The 13,500-nt window shown below is 62.7% G+C and overlaps 1 protein-coding gene across 4 annotated transcripts in view; it reads left to right on the top strand.

The window, feature by feature from the left end:
- Positions 1–13,493, top strand: part of TMEM8B (transmembrane protein 8B) — a 38,842-nt gene extending 25,349 nt beyond the window's left edge. For 2 of the 4 annotated variants that reach the window (XM_053296670.1, XM_053296671.1), the window contains exons 4-14: positions 4,562–4,695; positions 5,162–5,439; positions 6,184–6,533; positions 6,969–7,065; positions 7,219–7,342; positions 7,708–7,806; positions 8,845–8,987; positions 9,582–9,760; positions 10,045–10,191; positions 12,338–12,454; positions 12,990–13,493. In XM_053296670.1, the coding sequence (XP_053152645.1) occupies positions 4,562–4,695; positions 5,162–5,439; positions 6,184–6,533; positions 6,969–7,065; positions 7,219–7,342; positions 7,708–7,806; positions 8,845–8,987; positions 9,582–9,760; positions 10,045–10,191; positions 12,338–12,454; positions 12,990–13,349 (2,028 nt within the window). In that variant the 3' untranslated portion in view covers positions 13,350–13,493. The other 2 variants (XM_053296674.1, XM_053296673.1) reach the window with 2 other exon arrangements.
- Positions 13,494–13,500: the final 7 nt, after the last annotated feature.

A 13,500-nucleotide genomic window follows, 5' to 3' on the forward strand; every position in this document is an offset into this window, starting at 1 on the left:
AAACAAAATGCGACAAACTGCAGTTCAATGTGAGCAAGTGTAAAATGATGCATATTAAGGCAAAGAAACACAACTTCACATGGGGTCTGAGCTGTCGGTGACTGAGCAGGAGAAGGATCTTGGGGTCGTGGTGGACAGCTCATCGAAAGTGTCGACTCAGTGCGCAGTGGCAGTGAACAAGGCAAATTCCATGCTAGAGATCATTAGGAAGGAGATTGAAAGTAAAGATTAGGGATGTGCAAATCGATTTGGGTACAAATTGATTTGGACCCACATCTAGCTGATTTGGACGACTTGGAGACAGAACAAATCACCTCTGTGATCCATTGGCTAGATTTGGGTCCAAATTGAATCCCACAAGATTCAATTTGAATCAATTTGAAATTCGGATTCCTCATATTAATTTCCCCATATTCCCAGCTTTCTTTCATTTGTTTTTTTTTTTAAAGCTGAGCTCTAGCCTTTGTAGAAGCGGAGTTACGGAGCAAAATGTGTGTTGTCACTATTTTTTCAAGTGTTTAGATTCTTTGGTGTATAATAACTTTCCCTCAATGAAACCCTATGAGAATTCATTACACACCTTCATTTCTTCTATTCATTTTGACTGTCTTTGGACAGTGCTAGCTGGCAACTGCCATGAGCCAACTACACCCCACTCCCACCCACAAGGCAGTGGGGTACTATTCAGTTTATGTTCTAGGCATTTTTAAAAGTGTTTAGACTTGTTGGTGTCTGTGACAAAGGCAGACCTCCCATCATCTTGAAGGAAGAGTTCACCAATTCCCTAATCTTATCTGACAGGAGATAGGGCCACCTTGCATCTCACCACCCAGAGGGGAGGAAATTAGCCTACTCTTTGAACTACGGACAGGTGTGAGCCGAGACCCACAGCGCCTGAGCCCAGCTCAGCCCCTCCCTCATGGCTTTAAAGTCAGAGGACAAAGGCCTGCCCAGTTTCCCATCTGCAAATGGGTGTTCTGTGCCACAGGAGAAGCTGCAGAGATTAAGGCTCTCTCAGCCAAGGCCCTGCCTACTGGCAAGGTCACACTCAGTGCTAATCAGTCTCTCTCAGTGCTTTTTGTATTTTCTTTTGCATTCCTGTATTCCTTTCTTTACTCCCAGTTCCACCCTATCCCCCCCCCAGTTTCTTATTCTGTGTGCAACCCCTCTTTCTTAATAAAGTTCATATACTCAGAAGTGGCTTCAGTCTGGTTTAAAAGGTTCTGGAGGCTTCCTTGCAAAACTCTTCCATGTGCCTCGCAAGGTCATTTGCTACTGTTGCGTTGGTTTCACAATAAAATCTTGTTGTCTAGAGCTGGGTTGTGTGGACTCTGGCTGGGCAGTGCCTGTAAGTCCCAAGCCGGAGAGTTCTCGGTTGTTGAAGCCGTGTCTAAGCCTGGTCAATGGTTTAGATCAGTCTTCAACTGGTGGCAGCCTACCTTGAAGGAGTGGCGTGCTCCCAGATTTGGGGTCAGAGCCATCTCTCTACTGAGGGTAGATCCCAGGAAAGCATAGAGTCACCGCCATTTCATCACAGTGTCTAATAATCTTTCCTCATAATGAATCCCCATGAGAGTCTAAACACTTCAAAAATTCGTAAAATATAAACTGAGTTGCAGTGGCTTGTGGGTTGGGGGATGGTTGGCACATGGGATGCCACTAATTCCCCACCCCCACCCTGAAAGCAGTGGGGTCAAAATGAACTGAAGAAATGAAGGTATGTACTGAAGACACCAAAGAATCTAAACACTTCAATATCCCCCCACAAAAAAACCCCTAAGTACCTCACTGCCTTGCAGGTGGGAGGGGGGTGTAGTTGGCCCATGGCAAGTGACAGTTGGCACTGTCCAATGACAGTCAAAAAGAACAGACAAAATGAAGGTGTGCAATGAATCTTCATAGGGATTAATTATGAGGAAAAGCTATCATACACCAAAGAAGCCAAACACTTGAAAAATAGTGACCACACATTTTGCTCCATAACTCCACTTCTACAAGGGCTAGAGCTCAGCTTTTTGAAAATGAAAGCTTGGAATCTGGGGGAATTAATACAAAGAATCCAAATTTTGAATCGATTCAAATTGAATCTTGTGGGATTCAATTTGGACCCAAATCTAGCCAATGGACCATAGGGATGATTTGTTCTGTCTCCAAATCACCCAAATCAGCTAGATGTGGGTCCAAATCAATTTGTACCCAAATTGATTCGCACAACACTAATTTTTACGTTCAATCCCCTTGGATAAGATGACTTTGAATCCCCATTATTTCCTATGGTGGAAATATACAAAATCTGTAAAAACTAAAAAAGAAATCATTAAAAATAAACCAAGTGCTCCACTGCCTTGAAATGTGGGTGGTGTGGAGATGGCCTTGGGTGCAATCAGTGGGCATCTCCAGTTCAAAGCATCACAGGTAACAGAGCTAGGATGGAAAGGCCTGGATCCCAGGCCGGCCGGCTGGGGTGCCTTGCTCATGGGATGAGCTGAGGTGATGGCCTCAGGCCTATGCCTGGGGGTGGCAAGCAGTGTTCCCTCTGACAGGGATTCCCAGATGTTGTTCACTACAACTCCCAGCATCCCCAGCTGCAATGGGCTTTGGCTGGGGATTCTGGGAGTTGTAGTCAACAATGCCTGGGAATCCCTGAGAGAGGGAACACTGGTGGCAAAACAAGTGCAGGCACCCTGCCCTGCCCACCCCCCCACCCCCGCCACGGGCACCGCCTCACCAGCCTGCCGCTGCTCCGCCCTCCCCTTGTGACTGCTCTGCCTCCCCTGCCTGGCAAGCCATGAGGGGGCTTCCAAGTGCAAGGGGTGGGGGCCAGCAAGGGAGGGCTCTGGCCCCAGCCAGGCCCGGCCTGCACTCTGCGACTCGGGTGCAGGCTCCCCAGGCAGTAAAGCAGAGCTGCAAGAGGTGGGGGTGTGTGGCATGGGTGGGGTGGGGAGAGGGGGGGGCTGTAGGGGGCAGGGCAAGCGGCCTCTCAGACTCATCCCGAGTGGTGCCAGGGCTGAGACTGGCGCTCCAGGCAAGGCTGCCATTCCCCAGCTCCATGCACAAGGAGCAAGTCATCCGGATGCGGAAACCTCTTTCGCCTGCTGGAGTATGGCCAGCCAGCAGCCAGCTACTGTGGCGGGGTCCTCCAAGCCTGTGTGCCCCACAAAGGAGACAGCCCCCGCATTGAACAGAGAAAGACACCCCGGATCCAGAACATTCCTGCAGTTGGACCCAAAGAGCAGGCAGCAGGCCCGGCTTCATCCCTGGCGGGGGGGTGGGTGGGTGGGCAGAGAGGTCACCCTGGAGGCCCATGAGCAGCACGGCGACCCTGGCGGGTGGGGCACGTGGCCTTTTCTCATTGGCAGCACATCCGGACGGCCTGCTTTGCAAACGCTGCGGCCCTCCGCCCCTCTGGGCACCTTCGTATCCGTGCATGTGCATCTGTCCGTATGAGGGTGACCTCTCTTTCCCGTGACCCACCCGGGCCCTTTCCCCTTCGGCTGGAAACCCCCCAAGAGTTCTGGAACTGGGACGCGGCCGGGGCGAACAGCCCGGGGCGAACAGCCGGGGCGAACAGCCCGGGGCGAACCATTGCGAGAACCACCCAGTGCTGCGAGGCGTCATTTAACCCAACAGCCCTACCTGATCCAACCCCACAATCACTCCTTCGCAAGGGCCAGGTATAAGGCTGCTTCTAGAGCTCTCCCCCCCCGCCAAAGCAGTTCTTTGCCTGGGCTGCCAGCCCCGCTGTGGGCAAAGCCCCCAAACCAATGGGGTCTTGGGAGGCAGCAGAGCTTCAGCCCCATGGCAGGACACTTGCTTTGCGTCACGTCTGAGGTTCAGTCCCGGGCACAGCAGAGCAGGGGAAGACCCCTGGAGAGTTGCTGCCAGCCAGTGCCCACAAAACTGAGCTTGCTGGACCAAGAGCCTGACTCTGTGTGTGGCCGCTTCCTGCATCCTGGATAGAATGGGAAAGGCTTCCGTCCGCTGAGTTGCTGGCTGGAGCCCCAAAGAGAGCTCAAGGGAGGACCGAGGGAGGCCCTGTGATGGGACGTGTCATGGCCAGGGCAGAGGGCTCGGAGGGGCAGCTCCTCTCTCTAGCCCAGAGGCAAGCACCGCTGGGCAAGGGTGGGGGACAAATGTCCCTGGGCCACCGGGGTCTGGGGGCCACCAGGGCACCCCTCCCCCAGGGCACTCCCTTGCCCCCCTTCTGGCCCCAGTGGGTGAATGAAATGCTCACTCCCTGGCCCCGGTCCCCCCCGGGCTGGCCATGCCCCCTGCCTTGGCATGCACCCCACAGCAGACAAGCAGCAGCAATGGGTTCCAGGCCTGCCAGCCCCCACAGCCCCCACCCCCTGCCCAGAGGGGTGTGCAAGAATGCTCAGTCCGGCCCGGCCCCTGCCAGGCTGCTGCTGAAGGGGCTCCTTGCCTCTCCAGCCTCCGAGGAGCTTCATGCCCCCAAGGGACGGACGGCGCTGCCCCCCTGGCAAGGGGCCTGCTTCTGCCGGAGGGGCTGGCCTCCCACCTGGGCGGCGGCTGCCTTCTCACCCCGTGCCCCCCCCCACAGGGCCTTGCCGAGGACTGCCAGTACCTCTTCCAGCCCCAGCTGATCGTCCAGCGCCTGGTGGGCATCGGGGTGCTGTATCCTGGCTATGTGAGCGGACATGCCCTCTCCCCCCACAACCGGTCCCTGCTGTACAAGTGAGTGCCAGAGACACGGGGACAGACACCCCCCCCCCGGATGGGGACAGGAGGCTATCCTCCGGAGGCGCACGCGGGGTGGGGGGGGGCAAAGGAGGGTGCCCTCCAGCCACCTCTCATGCCCCACTGGCAGCCCAGAGCCGCAGTTCCCGAAGCCGGAGCACCGATGCCCAGCGGCCCCTCCAGCCTCCAGGCGGCAGCTTTTCCGGGCCCAGCATGCCCCCTTCCTGGGTCTTGGTTTTAGGTCGCTTGTCCATCAAGTGCGGCGAAGGGCAGAACTAACGGCGCCTGCCCCCCCCGCCCCGGCCCCCCTCCGCCCCCGTGTGCGGGCACAGAGCCCCCGGCCCCCTCGGGCTTGGAGGCCCTTCTCAGCCCGGACGCTTTCTCGGAGGAGCAGGGGCTGATGGGGGCAACAAGCCCTGCCCTGACGGCGCCTCTCCCTCCCCCCCCCCCGCGCCCACTGCAGGGTCTTCATTCCCAGCTACACCTCGCGGGTGCTGGTGCAGCTGCTGAACTGCCGCGGCGGCCGCCCGAGCGGGGACCGGGAGGGCTGCCCGCTGTGGCTGAAGGTGCGCGGCAAGGCGCCTCCCCTGCACAACTCCACCGCCCGGGACTGCCGGGACCCCTCGCCCTGCCGCCTGGCCCTGGAGCTCCCCTTCTGGCAGCACTGGTACTACCTGCTGGTGGAGAAGGCCCCGGGCGCGGCTGGCAACGTCAGCTTCCAGCTTCTGGTGCAGCTGAAGGGTGAGTGGGCAGCGGGGGGGGGGGGGGCTCCAGTGGTTGCTGGGACACAGCAAGGCCCCAGGCAGACGGGTGGGTCTCAGGAGGCCGCCGCCCCCAGCCGAACCTGGCGGCCCAGGGGTGGTGGAGGCGCCCCCCTGCCGAAGCGGAAGCCGCCGCGAGGAGCAGCCGGCGCCGCCGCTCGGGTTTTCTCCAGGCAGATGAGCCGGAGCGGGGCGGGGCGGGGCGGGGCGGGGGGCCTCCGGGATGCTGCTGGGCTGGGTTGCCCGTGTTTGCTCAGCCGGCCCCCTCGCGCCCCAAACCGTGCTCGAGAAAGCCCTGCCCAAGCGGTGAACTAGCGAGACCACCAATATCCCCCCAACCAGAGAGAGAGACGGACGATGCCCCCAAAGACCCAGCACGCCGGTGCTCTTCCCTAGCTCGGTGGTGGCCACTTGCTCCGAGAGAGCAGCCCTCCCCGAAGGGGCCGCCGCCGCCGCCACCACAGAACAGGCTCTGCTGTGTGGGGGTGGGGGTGGGGGGGGCGGTCTGTGTGCCAGTCAGGCTTCTGGCCAGGAAGGCGCCCGCCCGGCTCAGGAGGAGACACCCTGGACTGGGACGCGGGGACCGGAGAGGCGAGCTGGGGGGCTTGTGGGGCGGGAGAGAGTGAGGCCGAAGGGCTGGCAGGAGCCTTGCCGTGGGGGACGAGGGGCTGCCGGCTGGCGGTCCTAGCGTGCCTGCTGCTGCCCCACTCCTTCCTCCCCACAGATTGCTCCCGGACAGGCCTGCCTCGCGCCCCCTTCCAGCTGCCGGGCTCCAGTCTGAACATGCCTCACTCCTTCGGCTCCCCGGGGGGGCTGGCCCTGGCCCACAGCCTGCCCCCCTTCCCTCCAAACAGCACCCGCCCCCCGCCCCCCTCGCCCCCCACGGCCGGCGAGCACTGCTGGCCCATCCGGCCCACCCTCCGCAACGAGCTGGACACCTTCTCCGTGCACTTCTACATCTTCTTCGGCCCCAACGTCTCGGTGCCCCCCGACCGGCCGGCCATCTTCGCCGTCAGCCTCCTGCCTGTGCTGGACAGCGGCAGCGTCCTCAACCTGGAGCTCAAGCTGAACGTGGTGAGTCACGTGGGCAGGGCGGGGGGGCAGGTGGCTTGAAGGGGCTGAGCGGGGGGGGGCCCAGAGGAGGAGGCTGGGGCGGGGCCGGGAGGCACGGGCAGAACCGGCTGCGGGGTGGGGGCAGAAGGTCCCTGGTCCCGCCCCGGTAGCATCTCCAGGTGGCAGGGCTGGGGGGAAACTCTGGAGAGCTGCTGCCGGTCAGGGTAGACAATGCTAAGCAAGTTGGACCAAGGGTCTGACTCAGGAGGAGGCGGCTTCATGTGTCCAGGTCATTCAGCTGGTGGGAGGGGAGGACCCTGGGGGCTGAGAGGCTGCGGAGGTGCATCAACAGGGGACCGACATGGCCTTCCTGGAGCCACCATGGGGACCAGAAGGGCGCCCCAGTGTGCCGCCAGCCGAGGCCGCCGCCGCCGCAGCCTCCTTTTCTTTCCTCAGTCCTCTCTGCGGGGGGAGAACGCGACCGTCTTTGCCTGCCTGAGCCACGAGGTCCCTTTGGCCTCGGAAGAGAACTCCTCTGTCACCTGTGAGACAGGTGAGGGTCAGGCCACGCCCACCACCCCAGGCCTTGCTGCAGCTGGCTTGGCGGGGGGGGGGAGGCAGCCATGAAGGCGCAAGGTCTAGGCTGGCAGTGGGGGGGGGGCGCTGCCTTTGGCCCGCCTGCTCACCTTCTGCTTCTCCTCGGCAGAGCTCCTGCTGGGCTTCCTTCTGTCCATCAACGCCACGGCCCCCCTCACTCGCCTGCGGATCCCCTACCCCCAGACGGGGAACTGGTACCTGAGTCTGCGTTCGCTCTGCTCCACGGGCCACGGGTAAGGGGGCCGGCAGCCCCCAGGCTCCTCCTGGGCTCCTCTGCCCCCTTCTCCGGCCCAGGCCTCTCCAGGGACTCCCCCCCCCCTCACCAAAGCCTTCATCACGTGCTCTGCCCCGAAGGACGCAGCTCTCTAGCCAGTTGCATCAATCCTGCTGCTCCAGGTGGTCCTGGAGAGGGACAGGTTGCTGAGCAGGGGGAGAAAGTAAGACCCTCCCCACCACGTCCCCACCTCAAGCCCTGGGGAGCAGCCTCCTTCCCGGCCCTGTTTGCTGCTTACTGCGCCCAGCCTGGCCCCTCCCAGTCCTGTTGCCCCCAGGCAAAGGGGGCAGCAGCCCTAACCCTGACCCCGCTGGACTTCCTCAGGCTCACCCGAGCGCCACACACACACCCTGCAGAGGGTGGAAGAGGGAGGCCGGAGCCAGAGGCCAGATCCTGGAGCCAGGGAGGCTGGCAGGCCTCGGGGTGAGCTGGGGGCCAAGAGATCCAGGGCCAAGCAGCCCTCCTGACGTCAGGGTGGGTGGGGAGCAGTGTGGTGGTGCCTGCTGCTGCCCCCAGACCTTGGGAGGGCTGGAGACTCCTCAGGGCTGAGAAGCTGGGGATGGAGAGGAACGGGGGGGGCGGGGCGGGGGGGGCACTTCCCAGCCAGGTGCAGCCAAGCGCCCAGGGAGGTGGTGGTCCGGTTGCCTTCCTGGCCACCATTCCAGGCCCCCAGTTCCCAGCCTCTCCCCAGTGGCCCCGCCCTCTGCTCTTTGGCCAGGGAGCTGGGCCAGCCGGTGGGGGGCTGGAGGGGGGAGCCACAAGCCCTGGCTGGGCTGACCTTGGGGGCTTCTCTTTTCCCCCGCTTCCGGCACCACCTCTGGGGGCAACTAAAGGGGGCAGGGTCATGGGGGGGAGGAGCTCACCTGCCGCTGAGCCAGGCTCAGCAGGGCTCCGCCAGATGCCCACCGCTGCTGCTCCCGGAGACTGTCGGGAGGGGCTGTCGTTGGGTGCCACCCGTTCATCTGGTGGTGCCCTGCTGGGGTCGGGGCTTCTCGGCTGACGTGCTCCTTGTCTTCCTGGGAGGCCTTCGGGAGAGCCTTCAAGGCCCAGCTCTTTCGCCTGGCTTTCAACAAGAGCCGGTTTTAGTTTTAACCTGGCTCAGTTCCTTTCTTTTTCAAAACATTGTTTTATTAGGCCCGTTTGGTTTCAATGTAAACTGCCCTGAGCCACTTTAGGAAGGGCGGTACGTAAACCGCATGAGTCAGCCAGCCCACCCACGGCCCAGAGAGCTTTGGGACTTGTCAGGAGGCCAAGGAGGGCCCCCCCCCCGGGGCCCTGCAAGGGTCTCCCCTTCCGCCTGCTCTGCCCTTCGCCTTTGGGCCCAAGGATGTCTGCACAGAGGGAGGCGCCACCAGGGCCATGACCCGGCGGGTGGGTGCCACCCCTGCCCCAGAGCGAGCCCCCTTGCCGGCGAGACCCAGAGCCCTGCTCTGCTGCTGACCTCCGGCCCTCCTTCTGCAGGCTGGAGCCGTGTGGGAACGTGACGGCCGAGGTCTACCTGCGCACCTACCTCTCCCCCTGCATCAACGACTGTGGCCCCTACGGGCAGTGCAAACTGCTGCGCACCAACAACTACCTGTATGCTGCCTGCGAGTGCAAAGCAGGTGAGCTGGGCTCGGGGAGGCAGGCCCAGGCCGGCTGAGCAAGCCTGCAGGCCGCTGGGGGCAAGGGGTCTCACTGCTGCTGCTGCTCCTCAGAGGAGGGCTAGGATCCATGCCTCCCAGGGCCCAGCTGGGGCAAGGGACTCTGCCCATGCCCAGGGGCACTGCTTCCCACAGTATCCCATCTGCAGTGACCTGGAGCTGGTCCCTGGCACGGCCTGGCTCCCTGGGTGGGGGAGGCCCTTTGTGCCCCCTGTGCAAGGGCCTCCGGGCTCCACCGGCAGCAGGCGCCTTTCCCCTGGAGCTGAACTCCCCTTCTCCCTCTCTGCAGAGGTGCTCCTACCCCGGGGCTTTGGGCGAAGTCCAGGCCCTGCACAGCCCCTGGGCCCCCTGCAGGCTTCTTTGGTCACCCGGCCGAGCAGGATGAAGGGGGGGGGGGCGCTCCAAAGGCCTCTAGGAGGTCCAGGCTCCCAAATGGCCTCTCCTCAGGGCTCTCTCCTGGAGCGCAGCGCAGGCTCCGGGGCCTTGGCCCTCCCAGGGCCCTGGGCCCCTCCCCTGGCGGCAGCTCCCGATCACCCCTCCCTGCCCCCCCCCCAGGCTGGAGCGGCTGGGGCTGCACGGACAACGGGGCCGCCTTCTCCTACGGCTTCCAGCTCCTCTCCACGCTGCTGCTCTGCCTCAGCAACCTCATGTTCGTCCCGCCGGTGCTCATCGCCCTCCGGAGCCACTACCTGCTGGAGGCCGCCGTCTACATCTTCACCATGTTCTTCTCCACAGTGAGTGGCGGCGCCGGGGAGCCCCGAGGCAGCTTTGCAGGAAGGAGGGGCAGCTGGGACCCCCGCCCGCAGTCACCTCTCGCCAGCACACAGGCTGGCAGCAGCGGAGACCCCAGGGAAGCGGACTCGGGCAAGGGGGCGCTGGCGCAGCAAGTGGGGCGCGGGGGGGGGGAGCGTTGTCTTCTCCGCGCTCCCTGGGAGAGGCTGCAGGGAAGGGGCGCAGGAGGGGCTCCCCGGGGGCTGACCCGCCCCCTCCCTCCTCCCTCCCTCCGCTCTGCCGCCAGTTCTACCACGCCTGCGACCAGCCGGGCATCGTGGTCTTCTGCATCATGGACTACGACGTGCTGCAGTTCTGCGACTTCCTGGGGTCCCTCATGTCCGTCTGGGTCACGGTCATTGCCATGGCCCGGCTCCAGCCGGTGGTCAAGCAGGTAAGCGGGGCGGGGGGGCAGCTGCTGCCTCTGGCTTGGGGGGCCTCAGCGTCGCGAGGGAAACGGGCCAGCCAGGGCCGAGGAGGGGGGGCAGTGTGTGGGAGGGAGCCGTCCGGACGCCGGGCCTGGGGGAGGCGCCTTCTCTTGGAGAACGAACGGCCCCCCCTCTGTGCCCCCCTGCGACGTCCATCTGCGGAAGCCGAGGAGGAGCCTGCGGCGGCGGGGGGGGGGCCTGGCTGGCGTGGGGATGGGAATGCCCTCTCTCGGGAAGGGTCAGTGCAGAGCCAAGGCGGGAGCGAGGAGGGCCAGAGTGAGAGCCGGCAGCTGGGCAGCGGTCTGCCACTCGGGGTGTGGGGGTGTGTGTGGATCCTTGTTGCTGCCCCGCCCCATGGAAAGGCCCCTGCCGTTTCCCTGGCTCAGAGGAGCAGCGGGGCCCGCCCCGCCCCCGCCCGTCCTGCTGATAGTGAAGCCTGCGGAGCAGCACCTGCTGCTGCCGCCCGGGAAGGAGCCGGCCAGGCTGTGGAGGCCCCCTCAGCCCAGCAAGCCGGCCAGTTCCCGCCCGAGAGCAAGGACGGCGCCAAGAGCTGCCTGGCCCTGGGCTGGAGGACGAGGCGGCCTCAGGGCCAGCGAGGAGTCAGCCGAGCCTGCGGCTGCCTGCCGAGCCCTGGGGCTCTGCCGAGCTCGCGCTATGCGCCACCTTCTTGCTGCCTGGGGCCGCCCTGGGGACTGGAGGCGCAGGAAGGAGGGTCGTCATGAGAACAGCCCTGCTGCCGGATCAGGCCCCAGGAGGCCCCTCTAGTCCATCCTCCCGTTTCACCCAGTGGCCCCCCAGTGGCCCCTGAGGAGCCCACAGGCAAGCAGTGAGGGCATGCCCTCTCTCCCTAGGGGCTGCACCTGGTGATGATGTGACGTCCCTGCTGGCAGCACCCCTTCCTTGCCAAGCGACTATTGCCCGGGATGGCCAGGGATGGCATTCTTCTGCCCGACCGCAGTTATCGAGGGAGTTTATTTATTTATTTTATTTTATTGTTAGATTTATATACCGCCTTTCGTTAAAAACAACCCCAAGCCGGTTGAGTTATCCTTCTTGTCCTCCAAGAAGCTTAGGGCAGCATTCTTGGTCCTCCTTCCCTCCCTCCATTTTTACTCACAACAACCTAGTGAGGTAGGCTAAGCTGAGAGAGAGTGACTGGCTCTAGATCACCCTTGTGGGGATTTGAATCTGGTGCCGAGAGGTGCACAGGAAGCTGCCGTATACAGAGTCAGGCCCTTGGTCCATCTCGCACAGCACGGAGCCAGGCCCACAATTTTGGCCATGGGGTCGTCTCAGAGGACAAATGCTCGCAGTGTGTTTGGGCAGCATCAATCACCCCCACCCCGAGATGGAAAATTGGTGATTGCCTTGTTGTGCTTACAGCTTTCTGTGCGTTGTCACCCCTCCTCTATTCCCACCCCCCAAATGATTAGGATAAAATGGCAGTCATTCCTGCACAGAGAAAAGGAGCAGGGCAGGGCAGCAACGGACCAACTGTTGACCTCCGTCCATGGAGTCCTCTTTGGAGGACGTTCCTGCCAGTTGTCATTTCCATTCCTTTGACATCAATAACATTCTATAGACGTTTTCCTGTTTTTAAAACTTTTTGAAGCTTTGAAAACACCCTTGCAAATTTGGCCACTGCAGGCCTGATAGTCAGAACGAGAAAAGTGTGGCACTACACACTGAAAGCTGAAGGTCTTGCAGTGTTATGATAGTGTCCTTTTCTTCTCTAGGGGTGCTGATTTTGTCAGAAATCACAATGAGCACTGCCCCCCCACCCCGCCCCCAGATTGTTCCAAGCCCCGCAGCTGACTCATGTCTTAACTGACTCCTCTGGCTGGCAGTCCAGGCCAAAAGCCCGAGCTGGAGATGCTGCCGCCAGGCAGGGAGTGGACCTGGGTCCTTGTGGGCAGGTCTGGAGGCTGCTGATTACACACACACACAGGCAGTCAGGACATGGGGCGGGGGGCTTACAGGATGCAGTGAGCTGAGATGAGGAATGATCCACCTGGAGGTTTTCTATGCACAAAGCCTGCAGTCTGCTCTCTAGGTGAGGGGGCCGGAGACCTGGTGGGTCTCACGCGGCTCCCCCCCTCCCTCCCTGGGCAGGTGCTGTATCTGCTGGGTGCAATGCTGCTCTCCATGGCACTGCAGCTGGACCGGCACGGCCTCTGGAACCTGCTGGGACCCAGCCTTTTTGCCTTAGGGATCATGGCCATCGCTTGGGTAAGAAGGATGGGGGGGGGACTCAAGGGGAAAGGAGGGATCCCATGGCCTCGCCCCTCCCTCCCTTTCGCACAGAGACACTGGATCTGGACGGATCTCACCCCCAAGAACTTGGGTCTCGGGAGCTTTTTTCTCGGGGGGATGGTAAACATGCCAAGGAATCTGGCGGGGGGCTGGGGGTGCCCCGCTTGGTCCCCATCATGCCCAGGGGTGACTCTGAAGTGCCAAGTGGGCATTCCCCTCAGACAGCCCCCGCCCCACGGCCTGTGCACGGGATGAAGGCACAGGGGCGTCCCCATCCCGGAAGGCCCAGGGTTGAGCCTGGCCCTGCGTGCCACCTGTGGTGGGTGAGTGCCAGGGCCCCCCAAGGCCCACCAGCGCCCGCCCACCAAGGCAACGGCCGTGGCTGAAGCGCCCGCCCCAGAACTAAGACTCCCAGCCGGGCACAGGGAGGCTCTCTGGGGCGGGGCGGGGCAGCCCTGCTTCGGCACTCGCCCGCCCGCCCGCCCTGACGCCCCGCCTCCTTTGCCCGCAGACGGCTCGCAGCATCCGCCGGAGACGCTGCTACCCGCCCACCTGGCAGCGCTGGACCTTCTACCTGCTGCCCGGAGCGCTGATCGCGGCCTCGGCGGTGCTGCTCTACGCCTTCGTGGAGACCGAGGAGAACTATTTCTACATCCACAGCATCTGGCACATGCTGATCGCGGGCAGCGTCGGCTTCCTGCTGCCCCCGCAAGCCAAGCCCGAGGCCGCCGCCGCCGCCGCCGCCCTCCCGGGCCCCCTGCCTCGCCGGAAGGGCTGCGGCTACCAGCTCTGCATCAACGAGCAGGAGGAGCTGGGCCTGGTGGACCCCTCGGCCGCAGGAGCCTCCGTCACCAGTGTCTGCGCCAGCTGATGGGGGGCCCTGCCTGGGGCAGACTGCTCGGGGCGGAGGACTGGGGCATTCCTCCTCCTCCTCGCTGGGTCAGCCGGGACCGAGGCCCTGCACCCGCTGCTGGGACACTGAGCCCAAACCCCGCCGCCGCCCCCACGTCCTAAGTGGCCGC

This window comes from Hemicordylus capensis, chromosome 2 (genome assembly GCF_027244095.1).
Source record: "Hemicordylus capensis ecotype Gifberg chromosome 2, rHemCap1.1.pri, whole genome shotgun sequence".
In the NCBI taxonomy this organism is placed as follows: Eukaryota; Metazoa; Chordata; class Lepidosauria; order Squamata; family Cordylidae; genus Hemicordylus; species Hemicordylus capensis.